We start from the raw sequence: 24,109 nt of genomic DNA on the forward strand, positions 1-24,109 counted from the left end.
TTTTGTAATAATGTCCACAGTTTTCCAAAATGGTATAGAAGTCTTAGGAGATGAACAATTCTAACTTTTAACATACTTATAATTTAGGTATACTTAGAATCTATCATTTAATGTCAACATTAGCTTAAATCCAAATCTCACTGTGATCCAATGACTGTGGGAATGAGGTATGTTCTCATATAGAGAATAGTTTTACAAAAGATAAGCTTGATCGTTCATATAGCTCACTTGAAAGTGATGATAAAATATTAATAAAACCTATCTAATCACCAAGTAGGCTCACTGCGCTCCCTCCCCTACTTAATCATAAGAAACCATTGCACTCTTTGAAGTACAAGAGGAAATAGATAATTAGGTACTTTGTGGCTTTCCGAAATTTCCACTCTTTCATTAACTTTCCTTTCAACAACTGATGACGATATTACCATACTATGAACAATTTAAAAATAGCGTTATGGTGAGAGCTGTTGACATATTTATTAAAGGGATCTAGAACACATGAAGAAGTCTGGTGTTCAGACTTCCCACTTCAGCTGTTTACTGATAGGGCTAGAAGTGAAAAAATGTGGAATCTTTGTCTATCAAATGAATGTTAAATTTTAGACTGAGAGTGAAGACTTTCTGTCCAACACTATGAGTTACTTCAAAACAGATTGGTTCTTGCTAATAATCGACTTGGAAAGACAGATGTGAATCAGGTTAGCACACAGACAAGAGCAAGCTGAAAACCTGCGGTGAGTGCTGTGCAGGAATGATGCCGGAAGTGGTGGATATTAGGACATTCAGGCTTCCTCTGGCAGGCCAGGAAGGCTTCCCCAGAAAGTGCCACTTAAAAATTTTTTTATTGTTGAACATATTACATATGTCTCCTTTCCCCCCATTGACCTCGTCTAGCCACCCCCACCCTCCACCGCAAACCTTCCGTCACCCTATTGTCTGGGTCCATGCACATATGCGTACAAATTCTCTTCCCTCTTCCCCTCCCTGCTTTCTGGGGTTTGACAGTCTGTGTTCCATGCTTCTGTGTTTCTGGATCTATTTTGTTCATCAGTTTATTTTGTTCATTAGATTCCACATATGAGTGGGATCGCGTGATACTTATCTTTCTCTGACTGGCAGAAAGTGCCGTTTATACTGGGCTCTGAAGGAAGGGTGAGATCTAACCAGCTGCTGGGGCTGGGGGTCACAGACTATGCCCCAGGGTTGTATGCAAAGGTGCTGTGGTGTTGGGGGCACTGGAAGCAGCTGAAGGAAATTCAGTGTTGCCGGAGCAGTGGGTGAGCTTGTCCAAGGATAAAGCTGGAGATGGGGCTGGCCAGATGACACAAGGTCTCAGTTACATGAAGGTCTTTGTAAGGGTTTTCAGCAAAAAGAGAAAGATGATCAGAAGCCCATTCTGAAAGATTCGCTTTGGGTCCAGGACGGAAAACTGCATCTTTTCTATGCTTTCATAGGTGAAGAGTGTGCGAGTGTCCACTCGACTAGAGTTCCTTGGGAAATTATTCAAGCTCTCTTAAGCAGCTGGTCCACACAGAAGGAGACTGTGACAGTTTGAGAACAGTTACAGTTCTCCCTGAAAGAGCTACCGAATGCAGAAAGGCTTTGAAAGCTTCCTATAATCAGAGGCAGTTGAATTGATGATGTGCAGAGCTCCTGAAACTCCCGCAAGCAACTCTGGAATGCTTGTCGGTCTTTAGTGTGTGTGAGTCACTGGGGTGCTTCCCACAAATGCAGGTTACTGGGATCTACCCCTGGGGATTGTGCTTTTCTGTAAGTCTAGGTGGAGCTCAGACCCCATGTTTGAAATGAACATTCCGTGGGGATACTGATGTAGTGGGTCCATGAGAGAGAGTTTGAGAAACACTGTTCCAGAGGTTCAAATCTTATGCATTTACAACTGTTTTTCAAAATTGAAAAGTAAATTGTTTATTATGTTTGAAACAGTCCTGGTAGCTGCGTGTAAAGTTGGCTCCTTTTCAGGAGACAGGCACGCAACTGTATTTAGAGAGGGAAGAGTCCGTGTGCTTAGTCCTATTAGTTTGGTGAGGGACAAATCATGAAATTCCCGAGGCCCCTGGGACACAAATACCGCATGAGGAGGAGTAGCTGAATGATTAAAAACAAAAACAGCATATGGGTTTAAAGCCTGACTGAGTCCTGCATCTGCTATTTCTAGCTTTGTGATCTTGGGCAAGTCACTGAACCTCTCAGCTTTCTTATTTATCAGGTGGCAATCATGGCAGTCCCTATCTCAGAGTGTTGTTGTGAGGATTAAATGAGGCAATACAAACTCTCTGTAGCAGAGCCTGGCATAACATATGTGTGTCAATATATGTGTAAGGGTCATGCTTCCATTCCCATATAATGCTTCCTTCAAGGAGAGAAATACATAGTCAAGACCACACTTGTTTAGTCAAATGAGACACAAGGCAAGAAACCAGCTTAGCCCTTAACCAAGCACCAAAAAATTAAATCTTTGTATATCAAGTATGCATACAAAATCAGCACTTTACTTTTATTGAAATAAAAAAGCAACATATTGGTTTTCATTTTCTTGTAGCAATTAAAATAAGTTGCTCATTTAATAAACTGTGATCCATAAAGTCGAATCCTAGGTGCTACGATTCTTCAAGCAGTTTTTTGTTCCTTTAGACAAGGGGGATGAAGGTGGGAAATTAAATGTATGAGACAAGGACTGAAACCCTTGCTCACTTGCACCAGAATTATTTGACCATGTGTTCGGTTTTGGAAAGGGAATATGGACTCTTGCTTCTTTCCTGCCTAAAACTGGGTTTAAGAGGCATCTGATTCAGAAACTCATTCTCCCCTCTTCTGTGGGACTTGGATTCTTTCCTGTTGCTCGTCTGGAGAATGGGCTGAATGGTGAGACTTGCTTTTGGTAAAAGAACTCTGGGACCACTCGAACAAGGATCACCGAGAAAGGCAAAGAGCTTCCCCAATCTCTGTGCTCTCGGAAGAGGCTGGTTTAAAGGCATCCAATCAGCTGTGGAAACAGAAGTGCTGACAGGGGCATCCATCACTCCGGAGGCATGGTGGGCCAGGAGGCCACACAGGGGCAGCAGTAGCACTTGTCAGCGCCCAGAAAGGCCTGGTGGAGGAAGCAGCTGGCAGTCACTTATTGTTCATTAATATTATGTACTACCGCTGGGGGACCCCCATTTCAAAGGGAGCTCAGAGCAGCCTCAGCAGCAGTTAATGGCTCAACAACTTTTTAAACAGCTGGGGAGGTGATCCCGAAGCACTTGGAGATGAAGGGGGTAGTCAGTTTCAAATCATCATGAAATTTCTTCATGCTTAAGTAATCCCCATAGTGGGGATAGACAGAGGGTCTGTGAAAAGGCATTTTCACCCTCATCTCTTTCTTATAGAAGCATTTTTATAAGAAGGAAGCTTTAGATTATACCTACCAGGTTTACAAGAAGAAAAAGCAGCTGTTGGAGAAGAGATAATAATCCTATGCCTCTTTCCAGAGGGTAGTTTTATGAGGAAAATCCATAATTTTATGACTGGCACATTTGCTGTTGAAAACATGAAACCTGAAGAGCGTAAAGCTAGTGATCTTGTTCAGAAGGGCTCCCAGGCCACCAAATGCCCTCCAACCTGACGCAGGAAGCCGACAAGGGTTTGATTAAAGTGTAAGAAACTCCAAAGCACTGATAAAACGGGGCACAAGTGAGGCTAAATACCTCCATTTCACTTGTTCATTCACCTTTGAGCTTTTATTTAGTAGCTTGGCACTATGATAATAGAAAGACAGACTTCTGTCTCTATATTGATGATACAGTTTGTTGTTGTTATGCAGAAATGGACTTAGGAATGAAGAAGGTAGTGAACCTGTCGGTTTGTGCGTCTCCCAGCTCCATCTATCACAGTTCCCCCTGGGAAGGCTGAAGCCTTCCAGATCCGAGGGGGAGATGAACCACAAAGAACAGACTCATCACCACATGGTGCAGCCATTCTTGGCTGGGCCATTCTCTCTCCATGGCCAACCCAAGATCTCCATTGTGTTTTTGTTAACATGGCGTAACTTTAGGCTAATACCTATGGAGGAAGGGATACTGTGTGGCATCTTCATGGACAGAAAGAGCTTTGACAAGACTGACTATTTAATACTAATAGAAAAAGAAAATAATAATAGTATTGCTATTATCTCTACTTGAAGGGATCATACTTCCTATAATAACAGAAAAGAGACAGCCGAGTGGGGGGCAGGTAACTTCTGGCCAGCTAGGGATAGGGGGAAAGAGAGGAGTGACAGATTCTGAGCTTCAGCAAAATAATTCCACATAGACGCTTCCATATCTTGGAAGGTCTAGTTATCAGCATAGAACTCTGGTCTAAAAGCACCCAGAGGGTGGTATGGCCTGTGATTCCTGGAAAGGTTGCATCTCTAGCACAAGTCAAGGCACAGGCATTGCACACTGTTTTGAGAAGCGAATTGAAGATGTGGCATTCACCGAAGTGTTCTAGATGCGGTAACAAAAATGACTCTCCCTCTAGATCAGTGATGGCGAACCTATGACACGTGTGTCAGAGGTGACACGCGAACTCATTTTTTGGTTGATTTTTCTTTGTTAAGTGGCATTTAAATATATAAAATAAATATCAAAAATATAAATCTTTGTTTTACTATGATTGCAAATGTCAAAAAATTTCTATATGCGACACGGCACCAGAGTTAAGTTAGGGTTTTTCAAAATGCTGACACGCCGAGCTCAAAAGGTTCGCCATCACTGCTCTAGACTTTGCATATGGTGAAGTGAGCGGGCTTTGTGGGCTGAGGCACACCAGGAGTTCTCCATGCCTTCCCATTGGATATATGATGTGTTATTGTTGAGTTTGCTACTTTTAAACTTCTCAGTTCAGCTCTGGGTGAGACTATACCTCCAGGAGTGTTGCACATATTTGCAGGAATGCTGGGAAAAGTCTGTATGCTACCTAATAATATTCTATGACTCTAATCACCCAGGAGACACAGCAGGAGGGGCTGGACTGGAGAAGAATAATTGAGGAAGGCTCAGCTGTGGCTCCAGCTCTGGCCCCAACCCAGAGGCTGCACTTAGGAAAGGCTGGGAATGTGTACCTGAGGGCAGGATGTGAGCAGACACGCAGACCCATGCTTTGCCCTTGGCCATGAGTGCACTGCCTCAGCCTGGCACTAGCTGGACTGGCTTCCTTTCTCCTCCACCCTCTGCCCCTCTGTGCAGGGCAACAAGAATGGCAGGTTCGTGACTTGTAATAAGGAAGCCCACAGGCCAGAGAACAGAGTCCACCAGTCTTTGCAGTTCAAACATTCACTGCTTTATCTGCCACCTGTCCCCTCCCACAGCAGTGGTCATGCTCTTCTCAACTGAGTGGAGAAAGGGCAGCACAAGTTCCTAAGCCCCATAGCGGGCCTTACCCCGGATGTCAACATCTCCAAGTGAGTCACTGCAGCACCTACAGCTCAAGGTGACAGAGCCACTGGAAAGCCTGACAGGGACGTTGACTTCTGGACACAGGCTTTATCAACATCGATGCTTTGCAGCTTTGGGCCAGAATCTCATCCTTGACTAAATCACCACAGTGCACAGAGTCCTGATTTGCATCTACAAGGCTTGGTGAAAAGTGTCTCTTTTTCACTTATTGTGCTGGCAGAACATTTGAAGTGTCCTTAAAACTATCACACTGAACTGAGCATGGGAGGGCAAAAGAAGATCTTAAGGAGAAACCTTTGTTTTCCTCTTTTTGAGTCAAAGAATATTATGCCGAAGGGATTGAATGACCACCCAGTGCAACCTACTCATTTCCCAGACAAGAAAAGTATAGCCCAGAGAACAGATGGGCTGCCTCCCCTAGTCAGATGGGGCTTAAAAAATATATATGTATATTATAAATACACACGTGTCTTTTTTTCCCCATGAGCTTCAGTGAAAGTGATCAGTGTCATCTCATTCCTGGCTTCTCAACTCCAGATCCAGCCAAATCTAACTATTATTTATAGCTCAAATATACCTCATATTTTCTTACCTCCACATCATGTCCCCCATCTCTTGGAATGCCATACTCCACCTCTTCACCTCCTCCCCCAACTTCTATCTTTTGAAATAGTTTTCATTCATTGGTGATTAGCTCAAATATACCATCTCCTGGGTAAAAAATTCTCTGCCAAATAAAATTTCTTTTGTCCACAACTATAACAACACTTATAAACTACCTATTATGAACCATGCAGCTTGCTTACATTTGATCTCATTTAGTCCTTAAAATAACCAAATGAGATTGATACTATCTGTAGTCACATTTTACAAATGAGGAAACCGAGGCACGGGGAGGTTAAGTCACTTGTCCAGGGTCACTCAGCGAGGAAGTGTTTTTGATGGTTTCTTATAAATATACTATGTATTATCATTATGCTGATGAGCAAAGACAACTAGATTTTTAATAGGGTATTTTTTAGACAAAGAAACAAACAAATGAAAACTGATTAATATATAGAGATTAAAACCATTTAGCTAATGGGCACAGAATTCCTGAATTTTCAAACCTTCTCTTGGTCCAAATTTGGTTAAAAGTATAAGACACTGTTACTTGAATTTAATTTCAAGAGGTGGGCATGTAGAAAGTGTGCTGGAGACTGTTCTTTCAGGACAAAGTCCACTGACTGTGGGTGCACCTCTTACCTGACATCTGCTACACCTGTTCAGGGTGAAATAGTCGGTGCACAGTACACAGGAGGCAGACCTGCCCCACCTACTGGGGATTTAACCAGAGCCCCGGACTTGCATACAATGGTTGAGTATGTGTGCATTTTTCTAGAGATAGGTTTCATAATGTTTGCCAGATTCCCCAAGGAGTCTATTAATAGCATTCATAAGAATGGTCGTCTCTGTTTCAGAGGTATTGTGGGACATTTCTGAAAGGATGAGAAGACTCTGTGGTAGGATAGAATTGTTTTCTCGGATTTAAACAAAACATTTATCCCTTCTGGAGAGTGTGGGTTTGATGAGAGGGTGTCCCTAGATGTTAATGGTGCCATTGTCCTTAAAGCATTCAAGCTCAGGACCTTGAGAGATGTTGCCATCCCTCCCCCGGCATCCGACAGCTGATGAATCTGTCTTTGATAAATGAAGTGACTTATCCAAAGCCACACAGTTCAGAGCTGGGATAAATGAGAGTCCAGTTCTCATTCTCTTTCATGACCCCTCCACATTTGTTCAAATTACACCCTATTAAAATGATGACAGTTACAAGGAAGGGTCCCCACAAAAACCCAACATCCACACAAGACCCGTGGAAGCAATGCTTTGTCATCTGGTTCCAGGGAATTTTATACAAGAAATTACCCTCTTCTAATACTTCCTCTGGTCCCCAGCTTTGCAACATTGTTACTGTAAGAAAAGAACTGAGTGGTTGTTAACTAGACTTATTGTGGTGATCATTTTGCAATATATTATAAACAAGTGTTAAATCATTATACTAGTATTATGCATCCCCAACTATATAATATTTACATGCCAATTATATCTAAAAAACTTTAAAAAGAATTGACTTGTGTACTTTTCCCATCGAAGATAGAGAAAGGAGAATTAAAGTGACCTACTGTCTGTGTTCTAATTTTTTTTCTTGCCACTAAATATCTTTCATTCTTCATTTTCCCTGTCTCCTTTCTATCTTAATGCCTCAGATCGCCAGCACCAGGACACCAGAAGGTAAAAGATGGTGTAAGCATGAGAGTTTTACTCTCCTAGGATAGTAATAATTACAGTGTCACAGTGTGTTAGAATCCATGTAGTGCAAATATTTCATTTGAACCTAAAGCACATCTATACAGGAGCCAGGAATTATAATTTTCATTGTAGACATGATGAAACTAGAGTTTTCTGAAAAGCAGACAGTCCCCCTGAGCAGAATAGCAACAACTTTTGTCTAACTCTGGATTTTTATCAACCTTTATTTTAGTTTGGTAAATATGGGGACCAAAGTCTTTGGGAGATCCCAAATGCAGGACCCCCAGTTAATTAACTAGATGTATTTATTCATTTTGCTAATTATATATGCATTCTAAGAGACAGATGCAGGTATTCACATTACCATCTTTTCTGTCTGGTTATCTGAAAGCATGTAGTTTGGCTCTTAACTGGGGGAAAACAGGTGCAGAGTGAAGGTGATTTGTCTTTTCCCACTAAGTGCAAAGTTATACCAAAGAGAACTAGCCCTCCACATTGTGAAAATGTTCTTCCTAGGTCGTGTTAATTTTAACACAATGTTACCATGATGAAGCAGTATATTTAACTCATTAAGTATTTTTTATAACTATGCTCTTTATGTGCAAAGTAAATTCTGATAGTATCCCCGATAGAGTCTTTCCTCCTTTTTAAAATAAAGAATTTCAAGAGCAGAATGACAGCGTTTTAATAAATAACAACAACAAGACAAAGAGTGGGATTTCTAACATCTTTACCACGAATAGGCTCCATTTCCTAGTTGCTTACCCTGTAAAAAAATTCCAGTTTTTTTTAACATATCATCCGTACTCCATATTGTGTGTTCACCACCCCAAAGTCAAGTCTCTGACTCACCATTCATCCCTCCTCCACCTTCCCTCATCCCACCAAAAATCCAGTTTTTAAGAGAGCAAAGGTACTTAGAAATCTAAAATAATTCTGGCCCTCAAAAATTCTTAAGAAATTAGAGATACTTTAAAATCTAAAATAGTGCTAAATATCAATTATTAGAAAATTCCTCCTTTTTATGATCATTTTACGTTGGTAAACAACTCGTCTCAGTTCTCTTCTTAAACATCACTATTCCTAAGCAGAATCAAGAAATTGCTGGTGTGTTGCCTGCTTTTGCCCATGAGACACTTGTCATTTTGAAAGACCCCCCAGGGCAAATTTTGAGTGAAGAGATTAGAGTTGAAGGGAATTTTACAAGGAATCAGCCTAATCTTCTATTCTGGGTAGTACTGTCATTTGCAATATATCCGAGAGGAAACCAAGCAGTATCTATTAGAATATGGCCAATGACAGGGAGCTCACTACTTCACACAGTGGTTGACCCTTCCTTTCAGCAACCCTCATTATATTTAACTCATTAAGTATTTTTTATAACTATGCTCTTTATGTGCAAAGTAAATTCTGATAGTATCCCCGATAGAGTCTTTCCTCCTTTTTAAAATAAAGAATTTCAAGAGCAGAATGACAGCGTTTTAATAAATAACAACAACAAGACAAAGAGTGGGATTTCTAACATCTTTACCACGAATAAGCTCCATTTCCTAGTTGCTTACCCTGTAAAAAAATTCCAGTTTTTTTTTTAACATATCATCCGTACTCCATATTGTGTGTTCACCACCCCAAAGTCAAGTCTCTGACTCACCATTCATCCCTCCTCCACCTTCCCTCATCCCACCAAAAATCCAGTTTTTAAGAGAGCAAAGGTACTTAGAAATCTAAAATAATTCTGGCCCTCAAAAATTCTTAAGAAATTAGAGATACTTTAAAATCTAAAATAGTGCTAAATATCAATTATTAGAAAATTCCTCCTTTTTATGATCATTTTACGTTGGTAAACAACTCGTCTCAGTTCTCTTCTTAAACATCACTATTCCTAAGCAGAATCAAGAAATTGCTGGTGTGTTGCCTGCTTTTGCCCATGAGACACTTGTCATTTTGAAAGACCCCCCAGGGCAAATTTTGAGTGAAGAGATTAGAGTTGAAGGGAATTTTACAAGGAATCAGCCTAATCTTCTATTCTGGGTAGTACTGTCATTTGCAATATATCCGAGAGGAAACCAAGCAGTATCTATTAGAATATGGCCAATGACAGGGAGCTCACTACTTCACACAGTGGTTGACCCTTCCTTTCAGCAACCCTCATCGTTTTATATTTATTCCATGTTTTGAGTAAAAATCTACCTCCTCTTAACTTTTGCCCGGACCTGACTCCTGTGTGGCACAAAGTCTCCTCTTGTACCACATATGCGTTCTGAAGACTTGATTCCTTGCTTCGAACTTTTGTTTCTCAGATGACATGCCTCACTTTCTTTCATTTGTTTCCCTGTACCGGGGTTTCAGGTCCATCAGTATCGCCCTTTCCTAAGGGGCGTCATTCTCCTCTCCATCTATTATCATTCACTAGCCTCCCTTTTAAACGTGAACTCAAAATGTATGCACCTTTGGTAACATTCAGAAATCACTGTTGCCAAGAACTGTCTCTTGCTTTACACACCAGCGCCCTTTAGCTCATTGCACCCTCTTTCAGTGACAAGGGGCCTGTGGTCTGCGGACCTACCTTTGCCAAGGTCTCATCATCCAGGTGGTTCTTCTGAATCACATGTTGAAGTGCAAAATAAATCTTTTCCTGAAGCTTCTGGACCTTCCTTGGTTCTATCAGCCAGGCTCGGTCTGACAGCAGAAAAGAATGGGTAAGAAAGGGTGGGAACGTAAGCTTTGCTTTATTTCACCTGCATATACAAGTGCTGAGTTTCAGAACCCATTTCAAATTTGTTCTAAATTGCTTCTGAAGTCATGTAATTTTTTATAGTGAACATAAATGTTTTATAAGCAATTCCATGATGACAGGAATGCACAATAGATTGACATAGGAAACCAGAATGCACTAAGGACCCAATGGTTAAGTAAACTCCAGTCTTGCCTATGAAGGTACACTTTGACATGTCATTCTAGCTATACCTACCAATAATACCAGCCTCTACACTTTTTATCCATTAAGGCTTATTTATTTCTTTTTTAAATGGAAAAAGTGACAAATATTTACTTCTGGTAGCAAACAAATGCCAAATAGTTTTCCTCCTACCATTTACTCACTGCATTTGATTATGCCCATAGAGTGTAGTGCGATGGAATATTAATTCTAAGCCCGTGGGTCTATGATGAGGGAGGTGGTTTTACCTCGGATGCCTATTTGCTGGAAGTGTAACAGAATGATAACATCGCTTATAAAAGGGAAAGGCGATTTGTATTGTCTCATTTAATCCTCACATAAGCATAAAATCAATTTTAAAAATTTAATCCTGAGTCCTCTTTTTCTATAATGAATTTTTAAAAGGTGAATAGGATAAGCCCTCTCTTCCTCCTTTCTTTCCTTTTTACTCCTTCCTCCCTCTTTTCATTCCATTCTTCCCTCCCTCTCTCCCTCCTTCCTTCCTTTCTTCCTAGAAGCTCTAGACACCATGGTGACAAAATTCAGCCCAGCATCAATGCCTTAGGTTGGAACTTCAATGGAGAGACTCCTGGAGTCTCCAAATGCTGAAAAATACTCATGGAAAAGAACCTGGACATGATCCTTCTGAACACAGTTCAGGTCAGGTGAGAAACTCAATTCTGTAATCCTAGACAGGGCAAGAACAAGTCTAGCCAACAGTGAAGCAAACCCTTACGTAAGTGAGCACAAAAGCCTTCAGTTGACAATTGTCAATCAGAATAAATTAAGTCTCTCTCCCTTTCCCCTCTCTAAACTCTCTGGAGCTGAATAGACAGTGGTTATTATGGCAAGAACCTTGGGAGTGGGGAGGGGTGTCTGGCATGAGATGGAGCCTTCGTAGTCTGGAAATCTATCTTCTCTTTTATTATGGCACTAGGCCAGAGTGGCAAGCCAGGTATTTGGAGTAGCTAAAGCCTCTGAGTGTGGGTCTGTTACCAAAGTTGGAATTGGAAGATTCCCCATGAGGTAGAATAAGCCAAATATAGTGCTTCCAAGCTCAGCAGAATTTGATGGCCATTCTAGAGAACGGCCCATGGTTCAGCTGACTCCTAACTCATAAGGTACAGGCTTGCCTTCCTGTGGAAGAGTTATCTTTAAGGATTGATAAATCATGTCTTAAGTATTTGCTGTTAGGAATTGACTGACTTGCCACAAAAATACCTGAAGAGGACAGTGAGTTCTGTAACACTTCCTTCCAGCAAGCAGGCATCCGAGGTAAAACCACCTCCCTCATCATAGACCCACGGGCTTAGAATTAATATTCCATCGCACTACACTCTATGGGCATAATCAAATGCAGTGAGTAAATGGTAGGAGGAAAACTATTTGGCATTTGTTTGCTACCAGAAGTAAATATTTGTCACTTTTTCCATTTAAAAAAGAAATAAATAAGCCTTAATGGATAAAAAGTGTAGAGGCTGGTATTATTGGTAGGTATAGCTAGAATGACATGTCAAAGTGTACCTTCATAGGCAAGACTGATTTTTTCCTGCCTCTCTGAGAAAATACATTAGGGTATAAGAAAAAAAAATCTAATCTCTAGAAATAAATGGGTTATTGAAGGAATGAGTCTCTTGACAGTAAAACTTAGCAGGAATGTGTCTTTCTTTCAATAGAGAACTATCAATGACACTGCTATCCAAATCTAACTGTACTGGCAGCTGAGTGAGTGACTCTGAATTCTCATTCCTATTGAAGAAGAAGCCAGGTATGGATTAGGATTCTATACTTTTTCTGGCTGGCATATATTTTTAAAAAGAATCTCAACTGCTACAGTTCTATGTGATCTATAAATGTCACATCTTACCTTCTTTGAAAACTTGTTGCCATGTTACTGCATTTTAGAGTTAGATGAGGTCTTTATTATGAAGCCCAACCCTCTTACTTTATAGATGAGGAAACTGAGACTCTGAGAGGGCAAGTGTACAAGGTCACACAGGTAAATGGTGGCAGAGCCTGTGCTAGAATGTCTCTGCCACATCAGAGATTCTTCCTTTTCTGGTCTAAATAGGAGCCATTTTTCCTCTGCTGTCCTTACCTTCTTTTAAATTCTCTAATGTGGCGAAGAAAAAAAAAGAAAAGGATCCAGCATTTGCTTGCAATGAGCACACCCACTTACCATGGGTGGATAAGCCAGAGGAAAAGGTATTTAAAGAGGAGAAAGTGTATGCTGTACTTAACGCTGGATCTTTCATTCAGGTATATTTCTTTTGAGTTTCATCTTACTGGACAATTTTTCAACTATCTCCTTTATTTTAAAAATCAAAATGGAACTTAGTTATAACAAGTCACTATCAGTTTTTATTTGCCTGTTAAAGAATAATTTGGCTCTTCTGAATCTGGAATGACCCTTACCACATGCTCTACTCTTATTTTTGAGACAAAACCGGTCATTTGATTTAACTTCAAACTACTTTCCTTTGGATTGTCCAAAAATATCACAAGCTTGCTAAAGAACATATGGTTCTTTTAAAGTTTCTCTTGAGCACCTTGGCTGAGGTAGGTGTCATCCATGTGAAAGATAATAAAGCAAGTTAAAAAGAAAAGGTAAAGACCTCAGCCTTCCCTACCTGGAGATATCAGAACAGCAGATGAGAACAAAGCAATCTCCTCCTCAGTCAGCTGCAAGGAGCACAGATTCTTTGCAAAGTCAAATGCTTCATTCACTAGGTCATCAGAACCTATAAAAGAAGGCAAGTCAATGAAAATACTTGATTGGAATGGGCAATAGTAAGAAAAGTTATTCAAGATTTTACCTAGTAGGCACGTGGAAAAAAATTTCCAAGTTGCTATCCATAAAAAGTGATTTAGTAGTCATTATAGATGAGGAATCCAGGCAACATCTTGACCAGGTAATGAAAGTTAATATTACCAGTGAGGGGCAGATGGAAATGGTGTGTGGCCATTGTAATATCCAAGTGGGAATACATGGCATGAGCCTAATTGTATAAGCTTGAAATTAGTTTCAACTAAAACAATTTAAATAAGTGATTTGGGGCTCCTTTAGTATAGCTACAGCATTCATAGAAAACCTAAAACATTATGTATAAGGGGCTGAGGGCTATCAGTCATGGTGGCACTTGAACCTGGTAATGTACGGTGAGCAGGGGCCTTGAACTGAGATGTTAAAAATCAATAGAACAGAGATGAGTTATCTTTCAATTTGGTAACTTCCCTGGAAATTTGAGGAATAAGCATTCATTTATTTTTATCGTCTAATGAATGATTTGCAGGTCAGTTGGTTAGCCACTGTGAATTTTGGCAAAATAATGCTTCACCCCTACACTGACCCTGGGTAAATGTTTATTTTATGAAGCTGGAAATATCCCCAAGTCGCTTGCCAAGGCTTTTCCTCCTTTCTTGAAAATCTAGCCTTGGAGATGATATGGACATGTATCAGCTGCAGAAGGAAACACTGCCAGCCCTGATGGTGCTGCTGCCTACCGTATCACCTAACAGCACAACAGGTCAAAGGGCAGCGGCCTTCTTGGATGTCCGTGGGCAGGATGTGGAACAAATGGTACGGTCAATCGTTAAAACTTTTCCTGGCATTAGCCCATCTTTGCTAATGTTCTTCTTATCCATGCCGTGCACCCATGACTAGATGTGAATGATACACAGACTTCCAGAGGCTGACTCTGAGCCCTCCCTGAGCCTGGACTGGGGGGTCATTTTGGGCAGGTTGACACCCACTCTACCTGTGGTCCCAGACTTCATAAATTAACAGGACGAGTGTTACTTCTCAGAATGAGAAACAAATGAAGGAGCTCCTCTCTTAAGTATCTTAACTAATGATTATGACTCTACATTAAAATATAAGAGGTCACTCATGGATCACCAGGGGTCTACATAATATACTTTGTGAAGCAGTAAGCTAGAAGGTATAGAAAAGCTGATTCTATAAAGAATGACCTATAATGCAGCCCAGATCTTTTAGAAACAGTCTTCATTGATTTCTGAATGAGTCCTGGTCAGTCCCAATAGGTCCACAGTTTTCTCCTTCCATTCATATTTGGATGCATAGTTATAAGATCTTAAGAGTTAGATAAAACACTGGGGGCTCACCTAGTCCAACCCTTATTGGAAGTGGGATACTATGGCCGGCCGCCGTGGCTCAGTGGTTGAGCATTGACCTATGAACCTGGAGGTCTCAGTTTGACTCCGGGTCAGGCCATATTTCCTAGTTGTGGGCTTGATCCCCAGTGTGGGGCAGGCAGCTGATCAATGATTGACTCTCATCATTGATGTTTCTATCTCCCTCTCCCTCTCCCTTCCTCTCTGAAATCAATAAAAATATTTTTTTTAAAAAGAAAGTGGGATACTAGTTCACATTAAAGAAGGTATTTTATTTACCAACTGCAAGCTTAGTAGAGAAATGGTTGGTAGCTAATAAAATTATGTCATCATCAAAGGTAAACTTACCTAAGGCTTTGAACATTTGCATTCCTCCATATTTTCCTTCAAACAGAACAGTGTTGTTTAATGGGTTGAAGGCACGGCACATTCTCACTAAAACCACTTCTAAGCAACCTATGAGAAAAAACAACAACTATGTATAATATATATAGTCATAAAGAGGTTGTTACTTCATATAGGTCAAGAGACTTTCAAAAACTTTAAAACATGCAAGACATATAGACACATATACAGAAATCCTTCAAGATTCCTTCCCAAGTAAAAAATACCTATTTTTGAAATATAGCTCTCTTGACACTATGTGAGGAATTAAAGATAAAATACACTTAAAAGGTGGCTGAAATGGAGGGAAGAAACAACATTTTTTAAAGCTATATTTCTTTTTTTTTTAAAGAATATATTTTATTGATTTTTTTACAGAGAGGAAGGGAGAGGGATAGAGTTAGAAACATCAGTGAGAGAGAAACATCCATCAGTTGCCTCCTGCACACCCCCTACTGGGGATGTGCCCACAACCAAGGTACATGCCCTTGACCAGAATCAAACCTGGGACCCTTCAGTCCGCAGGCCGATGCTCTATCCACTGAGCCAAACCAGTTAGAGCTAAAGCTATATTTCTTTCTATTTTTTGACTAATATTGAAGTTGGTTTCAACTCTTGAATTCACAAGTGATGGTAAGTGACCTAGAAAGGAGCTTTGCGGCAGGCAAGCCCAGGCTGTTAACTTTTGTACCAGTTTTGATATTGGGAAAACTAGCTGTCTGCTTCCGTTTTTGCATACTCCATGTATATTTTAGCACATGATGACTTTAAGCAGGGACTCCCTCAGTGTGTTGCTTGGGGCACCATTATATCTGATATTCTTTGAAGTGAGGGTTTCTTTGGTCAAATAAGTTTTGGCAAAATGCTGAATATGTTCTCTCTCCAGAGATAAATGGGTTATGGAAGGAATGAGTCTGAACCATCACAGATCAAATGTTTGGAAACATCCCAACATGAAGGACCTTGTTCAACCTTGAGGGACCCCGCATTTCTCTGACTTCGCTGCTAGCCCACCGAGGACAGGACCCGTGTCTGCAGCCATAGGCAGCTGCGGTTATTTTATTCACTCATATATGTCCATGACCTAAAAAGGCTCTGGTGCATAATAGTTGCTTAATACATATTTATTGAATGAATTAGTTTACTACCTTTACCCCCCTACCCCCCAACATTTATTGACATCCTGAGGAACTATATTGCTGCAGTTTCTCCACATTTGGGAGAAATGGGATTTTGCCCCGTAGACCGTTGGAAGGTGATAGCCATACTCAGAAGCCACAAATTTGCATGAGGGCATCACATGGGTAATTTGGCCACTCTCAGTGGTGTACCCAAGGGTACCCATAGTGCCTTTCTTATGCGGCTGCTTTATATTTATGCCTGTGTTTTGTTTCTTTTGTTCTGCTGATTTCTCTTTGCTGTCCCTCATAGTCACCTGGAATAAGGGCTTGCACATAAGAGGGGTTTTGCAAATGTCAATCGAAGCAATGCTTTTCTAACAAAAACAATAGGTACCATTTATCGAATATCTACAATGTGGAAGGCACTTTCCATGGCCCCTTACATTCATTATTTTATTTGCTCCTTACAATACCATGTCAGATAAGTTTAAAAAATTTTTGTTGTTGTTGTTAATTCTCACCCGAGGATATTTTCCCAATGATCTTTTAGAGAGAGTGGAAGAGAGTGAAAAAGACAGAGAGAAATATTGGGAAAGACAGAGAACAACATCGATGTGAGAGAAACACATCTTGCACGTGCCCTGACCAGGGCCTGGGCTGGGGAGGAGCCTGCAACCAAGGTATTGAACCCTTGGTTGTGCCCTTGACCGGAATTGAACCCAGGACCCTTTGGTCCATAGGCCAAAGCTCTATCCACTGAGCCAAATCAGATAGGGCTCAGGTAAGTTTTATTAGCTCCTTTCTGTGGATAAGTTACAGGAGGCTCAAAGAGGTTAAATACTCTACCTTTTATATTAAAGTCAACGTTTTTCCAGCAGGCAGAGATGATAAAAATTATACGGTCAAATGGTTCCCAAATGTCTGTCCATGGACCAGTTATGTCTGAGACTTACTAAAAAATACAATGGACTGGATTCCCCTCTAGGAGATTCTGATTTCCTGGGCCTCAGATGATGCCCATGACTCAGAACAGTCAGTAAGCTCCTCTGATGCAATTCCAGCTTTAGAATCCATTCTTTCTAGTCCATCTCTTTACTTTACAAACAAGGAAGCTTTCATCTAGAGAGGATACCTCAAGGTCACTTATCAACTGTGGTGGATTTTGTTTTTCAAAGAAAGTCATGAAAATATCTTCCATTCCACTTGCTTTTCTAGAACCTTACCACTCCCCCATCAAGAAGTAGAATCTGTGTCTCCTACCCTTGAACCCAGGTGGACCTTCATGACTGACTCCAGTAATACCTTCTGAAGCCAAGTCAGAGAAATGCTAGGTACTTCTGTCTTGTTCTCTTGGAATGCTAGCTTTTGGAACCTAGTAACCGTGCTGTGAGAAAGTCCAAGCAGTCTGTGGAAAGGCTCACGTGGATAAGAACTGAGGCGCCCAGCCCAGAGCCTTGGTTGAATTCTGGGCTGTCAACCAGCACAAATTGCCAGCCATGTGAGTTAGCCAATTTGAAAATGGATTCCCCCACTGCCCCCCATCAGGTTGCCTCAGTGAGCAGGACAAGCCATCCCTGCTGAGCCTTGCTCAAATTGTAGCTTTGGGAGAGCCAAATAAATGATTGTTGCCATTTGAACTAGTTTTGGGGTTGTTTTTACACAGCAATAGGGTAATCAAGTTAATGTTTGAGGCAAGATTTACATCAACCTGAACCATTTGGTAAAGAAGCAGCAACTTAAAATAACTTAGAATTCTATGTGAATTCTAAGTTCAAATGCCAGCTTTGCTGTATATTGGCTTTGTGATATTGAACACTTGAGTCATATTGAGCCCTTCACTTCTATGAACCTTCACTTCCTCTTTTATAAAATGGAAATAATACCGACCTCATAAGATTAAATAAGATGTCAGAGGTAAGCATAAACATATATATGTATGTTATTATAGATGTAAGAGTACATTATTATTACTATGGTCTAGACCAGTGGTCGGCAAACTGCGGCTCTCGAGCCACATGCAACTCTTTGGCCCTTTGAGTGTGGCTCTTCCTAAGCCTTAGGAGTACCCTAATTAAGTTAATAACAATGTACCTACCTATATAGTTTAAGTTTAAAAAATTTGGCTCTCAAAAGAAATTTCAATCGTTGTACTGTTGATATTTGGCTCTGTTGACTAATGAGTTTGCCGACCACTGGTCTAGACCATGAATGTTAACATATACACCATGGTGGTTCTTATCTTCTATTTTCAAATAGGGCCAAGAAAGACAAATAATTTTTTTCCTGTTTGCGTAATAGTATCTGCAAAGTCAATCATGTGCAGTTTCTTAAGCTACCTCCTCATTGTGTGTGTGTGTGTCAGAGTATGTGAGAGAAGGAGGAGGGAATGATGAGAGCACAGTGGAGATTCTCCCGGTGTATTCTGGCTGCAGGCTATCCTCATTAAAATGATTGGAAATGACCACAGAGGCAGAGCTCAGCTAGCCTGGATTCCCCCCCACCCCCCAACAGAAGGCAAGTAGTACATTTTAGAGCCAGCTCAGCAATTCAGCCACCTTGACACGCTAATTACTTGCACTGCCTGTCAAGCTGGGTATCTCAACCTTTGCAATTAATAGCTCTACTTTCAATAAGCAAAATTGTATTTGACTTCAAAGGGGGAACTGAGTGAGTATCAGGGCATTTTTATTGCTGAGAGTTTCCTTTGGGAGTTGGCTGACAGTGTGGGTGGTAAAAACGAGGTATATGTTGGAAGGAGGATTTTCTAGAACCAACATTGAGCTCAGGGTCGACCACATCCTGGTCTAAACTAGCCCCACCCCATGCATCTCTGCCTTGCTTACCTGACTTCAGAAGTAGAATCTGATCGTTTTGACAGAGTTCCATGAAGCCTGTTATCCGCTTTGCAAACTCTACCACGTACTGGATGGCGTGAGTGATCTGGATGGCACATTGCTGCCATAGTGCTTCCCTGGACTTCAAGAGAGAAAAGACAGAATGTACGTGGAATAAAGGGTAACTGGGAGCAACTGGGAGAGTCAATGAAATACTCAGGGTTGCCCTGCTGTGCTTATCTGTCACTTAGGGACCAAGGGGGGAATTTACCGGATTCCCTTAAAAGAGGTGGGCAATATTTTCTAAGATATTATTTTGACCTCTTTGAACCTTGATATGCCACAATGATCAAAGTACTGAGTCTAGAATCATGGAAACATTGCAAGAGCATGTAAAGATAGTTATTTATAGTTTCTTATCCTTTCCCCCTCCTTGTCCTCCATCACCTCACCTAAATAAACTCAAGCGCTTAGTCCATTTTGTAAAAACAAACTCTTGCACTGAGGAATATGAATTTCATCCATAGGCTTTTATAAGGTTATAAGAGCCTTATTTTCATGTATACCTGATGGATACTAAATTTGTTATATTGTTTTTTGTGTCCTTTTCCCAGAACTTACAGAGATTTTTTTTGTATAAAATTAATTTTAAGGGAAAAGATATCAAATCAAATTGCTCTCTTAAGTAATACAGAAACCCAGAAATGTATTTTGATCTCTGGGTTATTTACTTTGGAATGGGAAACATAAATCTGACTGTATTAATTCCAGTTTTCATTGAGCATAACTATACTTTTGTCTTCTTATTTATATAAAAGTGATAAGATTTCATTGTTCCAATATATGTTATAGTCAAATATTGAGAAACAGGCAGATTTAGACATTTAATTAAAATTTCATTTATTGGTAGATCTTATAATTGAGGATCTCAATCTCAAAGACATTCGGATTGTCATACTTGTGTGTGAAGGGGTGCTATTATGGGTAGAGACTAGGGATGCTGCTAGACATCCTACAATGCACAGGACAGTCCCTACAGCAAAGAATTGTCCAGCCCAAAATGTCAATACTTGTGAAGTTGAGAAAGCCAGAAATAGAGAAACTACAGGAAAACTTTCCTGTAGTTTTCCAGAGTACCTTGCTTTGATACGCTTTAATTTCTTCATAGGTGTGGGTCTGCCACGCCAGCTGGTGTAGCTCCTCCATGGTGTATTGACATGTCTCCAAGTGGGACTTAATGATGTTCTGTGCGATTCGATCTATGAGAAAGGATATCAATTGATTTGAGGGTTTGTAAATGAAATTCCACTCTGCTCAAAGAAACCTGCTCTTAATGTGTTGACAATTGGAATGCCTTTGGGAGGTACTCCAATTGTATGAGAGCGTTTTTAACACGACTATCTATTTTAAAATCTTCAGACAAACTCTTTATTGCCTATTTGTAATTTTCAGCCTTTTAATCAAAATTTACTGCCTTTTCCTTCTCTGATTGATCACACACCGGGGTCTTACAAGTTGTAAAGTGTTCAAATAATTAGTTATTTAAAGAATAAATACAAATTATCATGTCTCTTGCTTTTGACTTAAAATCCCACTAACAGTCTTGACATTTATACTCCAAATACTTTAAAATATTTGAAAACCGTGGACCTCCCATTGTTTAGCTCAGAAAGGGGGAATTAATAAATATATTTGCTCATATTTTAAGGAAAGGATTAAGCAATAATCTAAAATAAAAACAACAGTTTTCTGTGGAAGAAGGAGAATAGATAGAGGGACAGGGATAGAAGCTAGACTTCTCTGATGACATTTTTGTGGATTTGACTTTGGAACCATGTGGATATCTTACATAATTAATAAGAGGAGAGGTGTTATAGATGAAATAGCAGGACTCATGGATTGATAATTATTGACGTTGGGTCATAGGGGCATTATATTCTCCTTTCTAATTTTTTATATGATGAAATGTTTCTTTAAAAGAGTTAAAAAAGATAAAATGATTATATTCATAAAAAAGGTAGTAACAAACATAATCAGACTTTGGGGCCATTTATCCCAAGTGAGTTGTAGTTGGTATTGTATCTTAAATACTGATGATTTGGGGTTTGGAGATATGAAATTTGAGTGATAGAACCAGACAGAAGAGCTCTCCTTAAAAACCTATTATCAATCCCCTGAAGTTGGACAGAGCTGGTAAGAGGTTCCCTCATAATTCCATCTGCTGTTGGAACACATGAACAAGGCAATATGTCAGAATATTGTCCAAATTACATGGGAGTTCTGTATATGGGGTGTGAGCAGAATGAAGATAACTGGTTTTTAGCCTGTTGAGTGTTCTTCGCTCATACAGAAATGGGATTTTTCTTGTGTTTCAGGTTGTGCCATTTCAAATGTAACTTCTGTGACATTTTGTTTTTCTAAATAGATATTTTTTTATTTCTCCAAGATAACTCTCAAAGCAGTATTTAGGTAACTTCTTTGGCCTTGCTAAGCTTCTGGTATATATGGTGTGAAATAGAGTTTTAGTGATGGAGAGAGAAACTTCTAATGAACTTCCCAAATTAAAAAAAATATCATATAGCCCATTGCCTGGCACATTATAAACACTGAATAAATAAATTACCATTCTTAGGACATTTTATATAGTTTGTCATTGGGGAAGCAGTGTGATGACTTCAATGGAAACAAAGCAGAGAGATTTAGTTTTGGAACCACTGCTGCACTGAAGGAAGAAATTTCAATATTTACTAGATTTTTTCAATCAGAACTATAAAGTGGTAGATGTAGAAAATACTGCAAATGCTAACTTATGATTATAGTTATGCTCTATCGGATTCAGCATTAAACATTTTTAGACTTTCACTGCTTATTATCTTATAAAATACTTTCTTTAAAAATCCTATGCTCAAAATTTTATTGAATATCCTCCTATATTGTAAAAAATGGCAGGAATAACTCTATACATCATATTAAAATAGATTGGTATGTCATGGTTCACCATTTTTCAATTTCACTTGGGCAGTTTAATTACTTAGAGTCTAAAAAAGCACGTATCTATTCCTCAACAGGTATATAATGAAAACATAGATTTTTATAGCTCTAGTTTTCAAACCTTTATCTTCTTAGCATAGTTTGTTTTCATCTTCAAAGATATGCTGATTTGTTAGCTAAAATTTACAGGCTTCAGCGTTAATGAGCAAAACTACAATTGCTGTTCAAAATTGCATTATGAAAAACTCTTTACCTATTCCTTTATGGCACATTCTAGGAATTGTTGGCTGAAGTTTTAGAAATATTTGGTCTTCTACCACCAAAGCTTAGGGTTTATGGTGCATGAGGAGGAGTGGGCCTAATAAACAGATGGGCAGGTGAAGCAGAATTGGAAGTTAAAGCCACATGCATGCTTTAGCACTCGGCTCAGATGTCCATTCCTGGTGACGGTGTCCTGCTTCTCTGTGTCCTCGTGTAGCAGGGCCAGCTGCCATTGCACTTTGATTCTACCTCCAATTAAACCCTTAATCAAGGCATACTCACATTGTGGTTATTTGTGTAGATTCTGTTTGTTCCATGTCCTTCACGATTGTGAGCTCTTCAAGAACTAGACTGCAGAGCGCAGCATAGTGCCTTCATATATTCATTCAACAGACATTTTTTGAGAAACTATCATAAGCCAGGTTCAGGTACAGATTTTTAAAAAGACTTTATTTTTAGGATCTTACTATAATACCATACCATGTCATTATGTAATGAATGTCCTGAGTTATTGTGGGAGCCCAAAGAAGGAAGTGTCTAACTCAATCTGGGGGAGACAGAAAAACAACCGTGGAGAAGATGCCCATTGACCTGGGTTGACCTGGGTCTGTTACATGAAGAAGAGAAAGATGAACCTCAGGTAGAGGGAATGATTTTACAAAGACACAGATAGAAAAACTGGCTCAATAATTTCTAACATTATATTTTATATTTTTACAACCCTTACCTTTTATTTTAAAAAAGATATTTTTTATTTCAGAGAGGAAGGGAGAGGGAGTGAGAGATAGAGACATCAATGATGAGAGAGAATCATTGATTGGCTGCCTCCTGCACGCCCCACACTGGGGATCAAGCCTGCAACCTGGGCATGTGCCTTGACTGGGAATCGAACCATGACCTCCTGGTTCATCGCTCGAAGCTCAATCACTGAGCTGCACCAGTGGGGCACAACCCTTACCTTTTAGAATCAATTTCCCTTTTACTGTGGAAAAATATGTTCAGGGTGAGTGACTCTAGAGCAGCGGTTCTCAACCTGTGGGTCGTGACCCCTTTGGTGGTTGAACGACCCTTTCACAGGGGTCACCTAAGACCATCCTGCATATCAGATATTTACATTACGATTCATAACAGTAACAACATTACAGTTATGAAGTAGCAACGAAAATAATTTTATGGTTGGGTCACAACATGAGGAACTGTATTTAAAGGGCCAGAAGATTGAGAACCATTGCTCTAGAGCCATTTTTACAGGGCTAGCAAATAGTGTTTTGAAATTGAGTCTGTCTTTTCTAGCAAGAATTCTATAGTGTTTGCAACATAGAGTGCATGGAGGAGGTAAGGAGATAATAAGACTAGGGATGGAAATTGTGACTAGAAACTGAGGGCTGAGAAAGGAATTTGGATTTTATCTTGTAGGCGTCTGGGAGTTTGTGGAGGCTGTGAAGCAGGAGAGTGATGTGGTTTTTGTGTTAGAAAGGTGGTCCTGGTCATGGCAAAGAAGAGGAGATGGCATTAGAGAGTAATGTGAGATTCGTCAGGTGGTTGTGAAAATTCAGGCAAGATGTGAGGGGGTTTTGGACTAGGTAAGAATGACAGATAGAGTGGAGGGGCTATATTCAAGACAATTCTGAAGGAGGATGCACAGGAACTGCAAATGAGAGAGAGAGAGAGAGAGAGAGAGAGAGAGAGAGAGAGAGAGAGAGAGGAGAGAGGGAG

The 24,109-nt window shown here is 40.0% G+C and overlaps 1 protein-coding gene across 2 annotated transcripts in view; it reads right to left on the reverse strand.

Annotated features, from left to right (window-relative positions):
- RORB (RAR-related orphan receptor B) overlaps positions 1–24,109 on the reverse strand; it is a 176,823-nt gene that overhangs the window by 4,079 nt on the left and 148,635 nt on the right. For both annotated transcript variants that reach the window (XM_005868308.2, XM_014541277.1), the window contains exons 5-9: positions 20,279–20,400; positions 19,151–19,283; positions 15,151–15,258; positions 13,299–13,409; positions 10,297–10,409 (exon numbers count right to left, since the gene is read on the reverse strand). In XM_005868308.2, coding sequence (XP_005868370.1) covers positions 10,297–10,409; positions 13,299–13,409; positions 15,151–15,258; positions 19,151–19,283; positions 20,279–20,400 — 587 coding nt within the window. The remainder of the gene's footprint in view (positions 1–10,296; positions 10,410–13,298; positions 13,410–15,150; positions 15,259–19,150; positions 19,284–20,278; positions 20,401–24,109) is intronic.

Source organism: Myotis brandtii, unplaced genomic scaffold, assembly GCF_000412655.1.
Source record: "Myotis brandtii unplaced genomic scaffold, ASM41265v1 scaffold266, whole genome shotgun sequence".
In the NCBI taxonomy this organism is placed as follows: domain Eukaryota; kingdom Metazoa; phylum Chordata; class Mammalia; order Chiroptera; family Vespertilionidae; genus Myotis; species Myotis brandtii.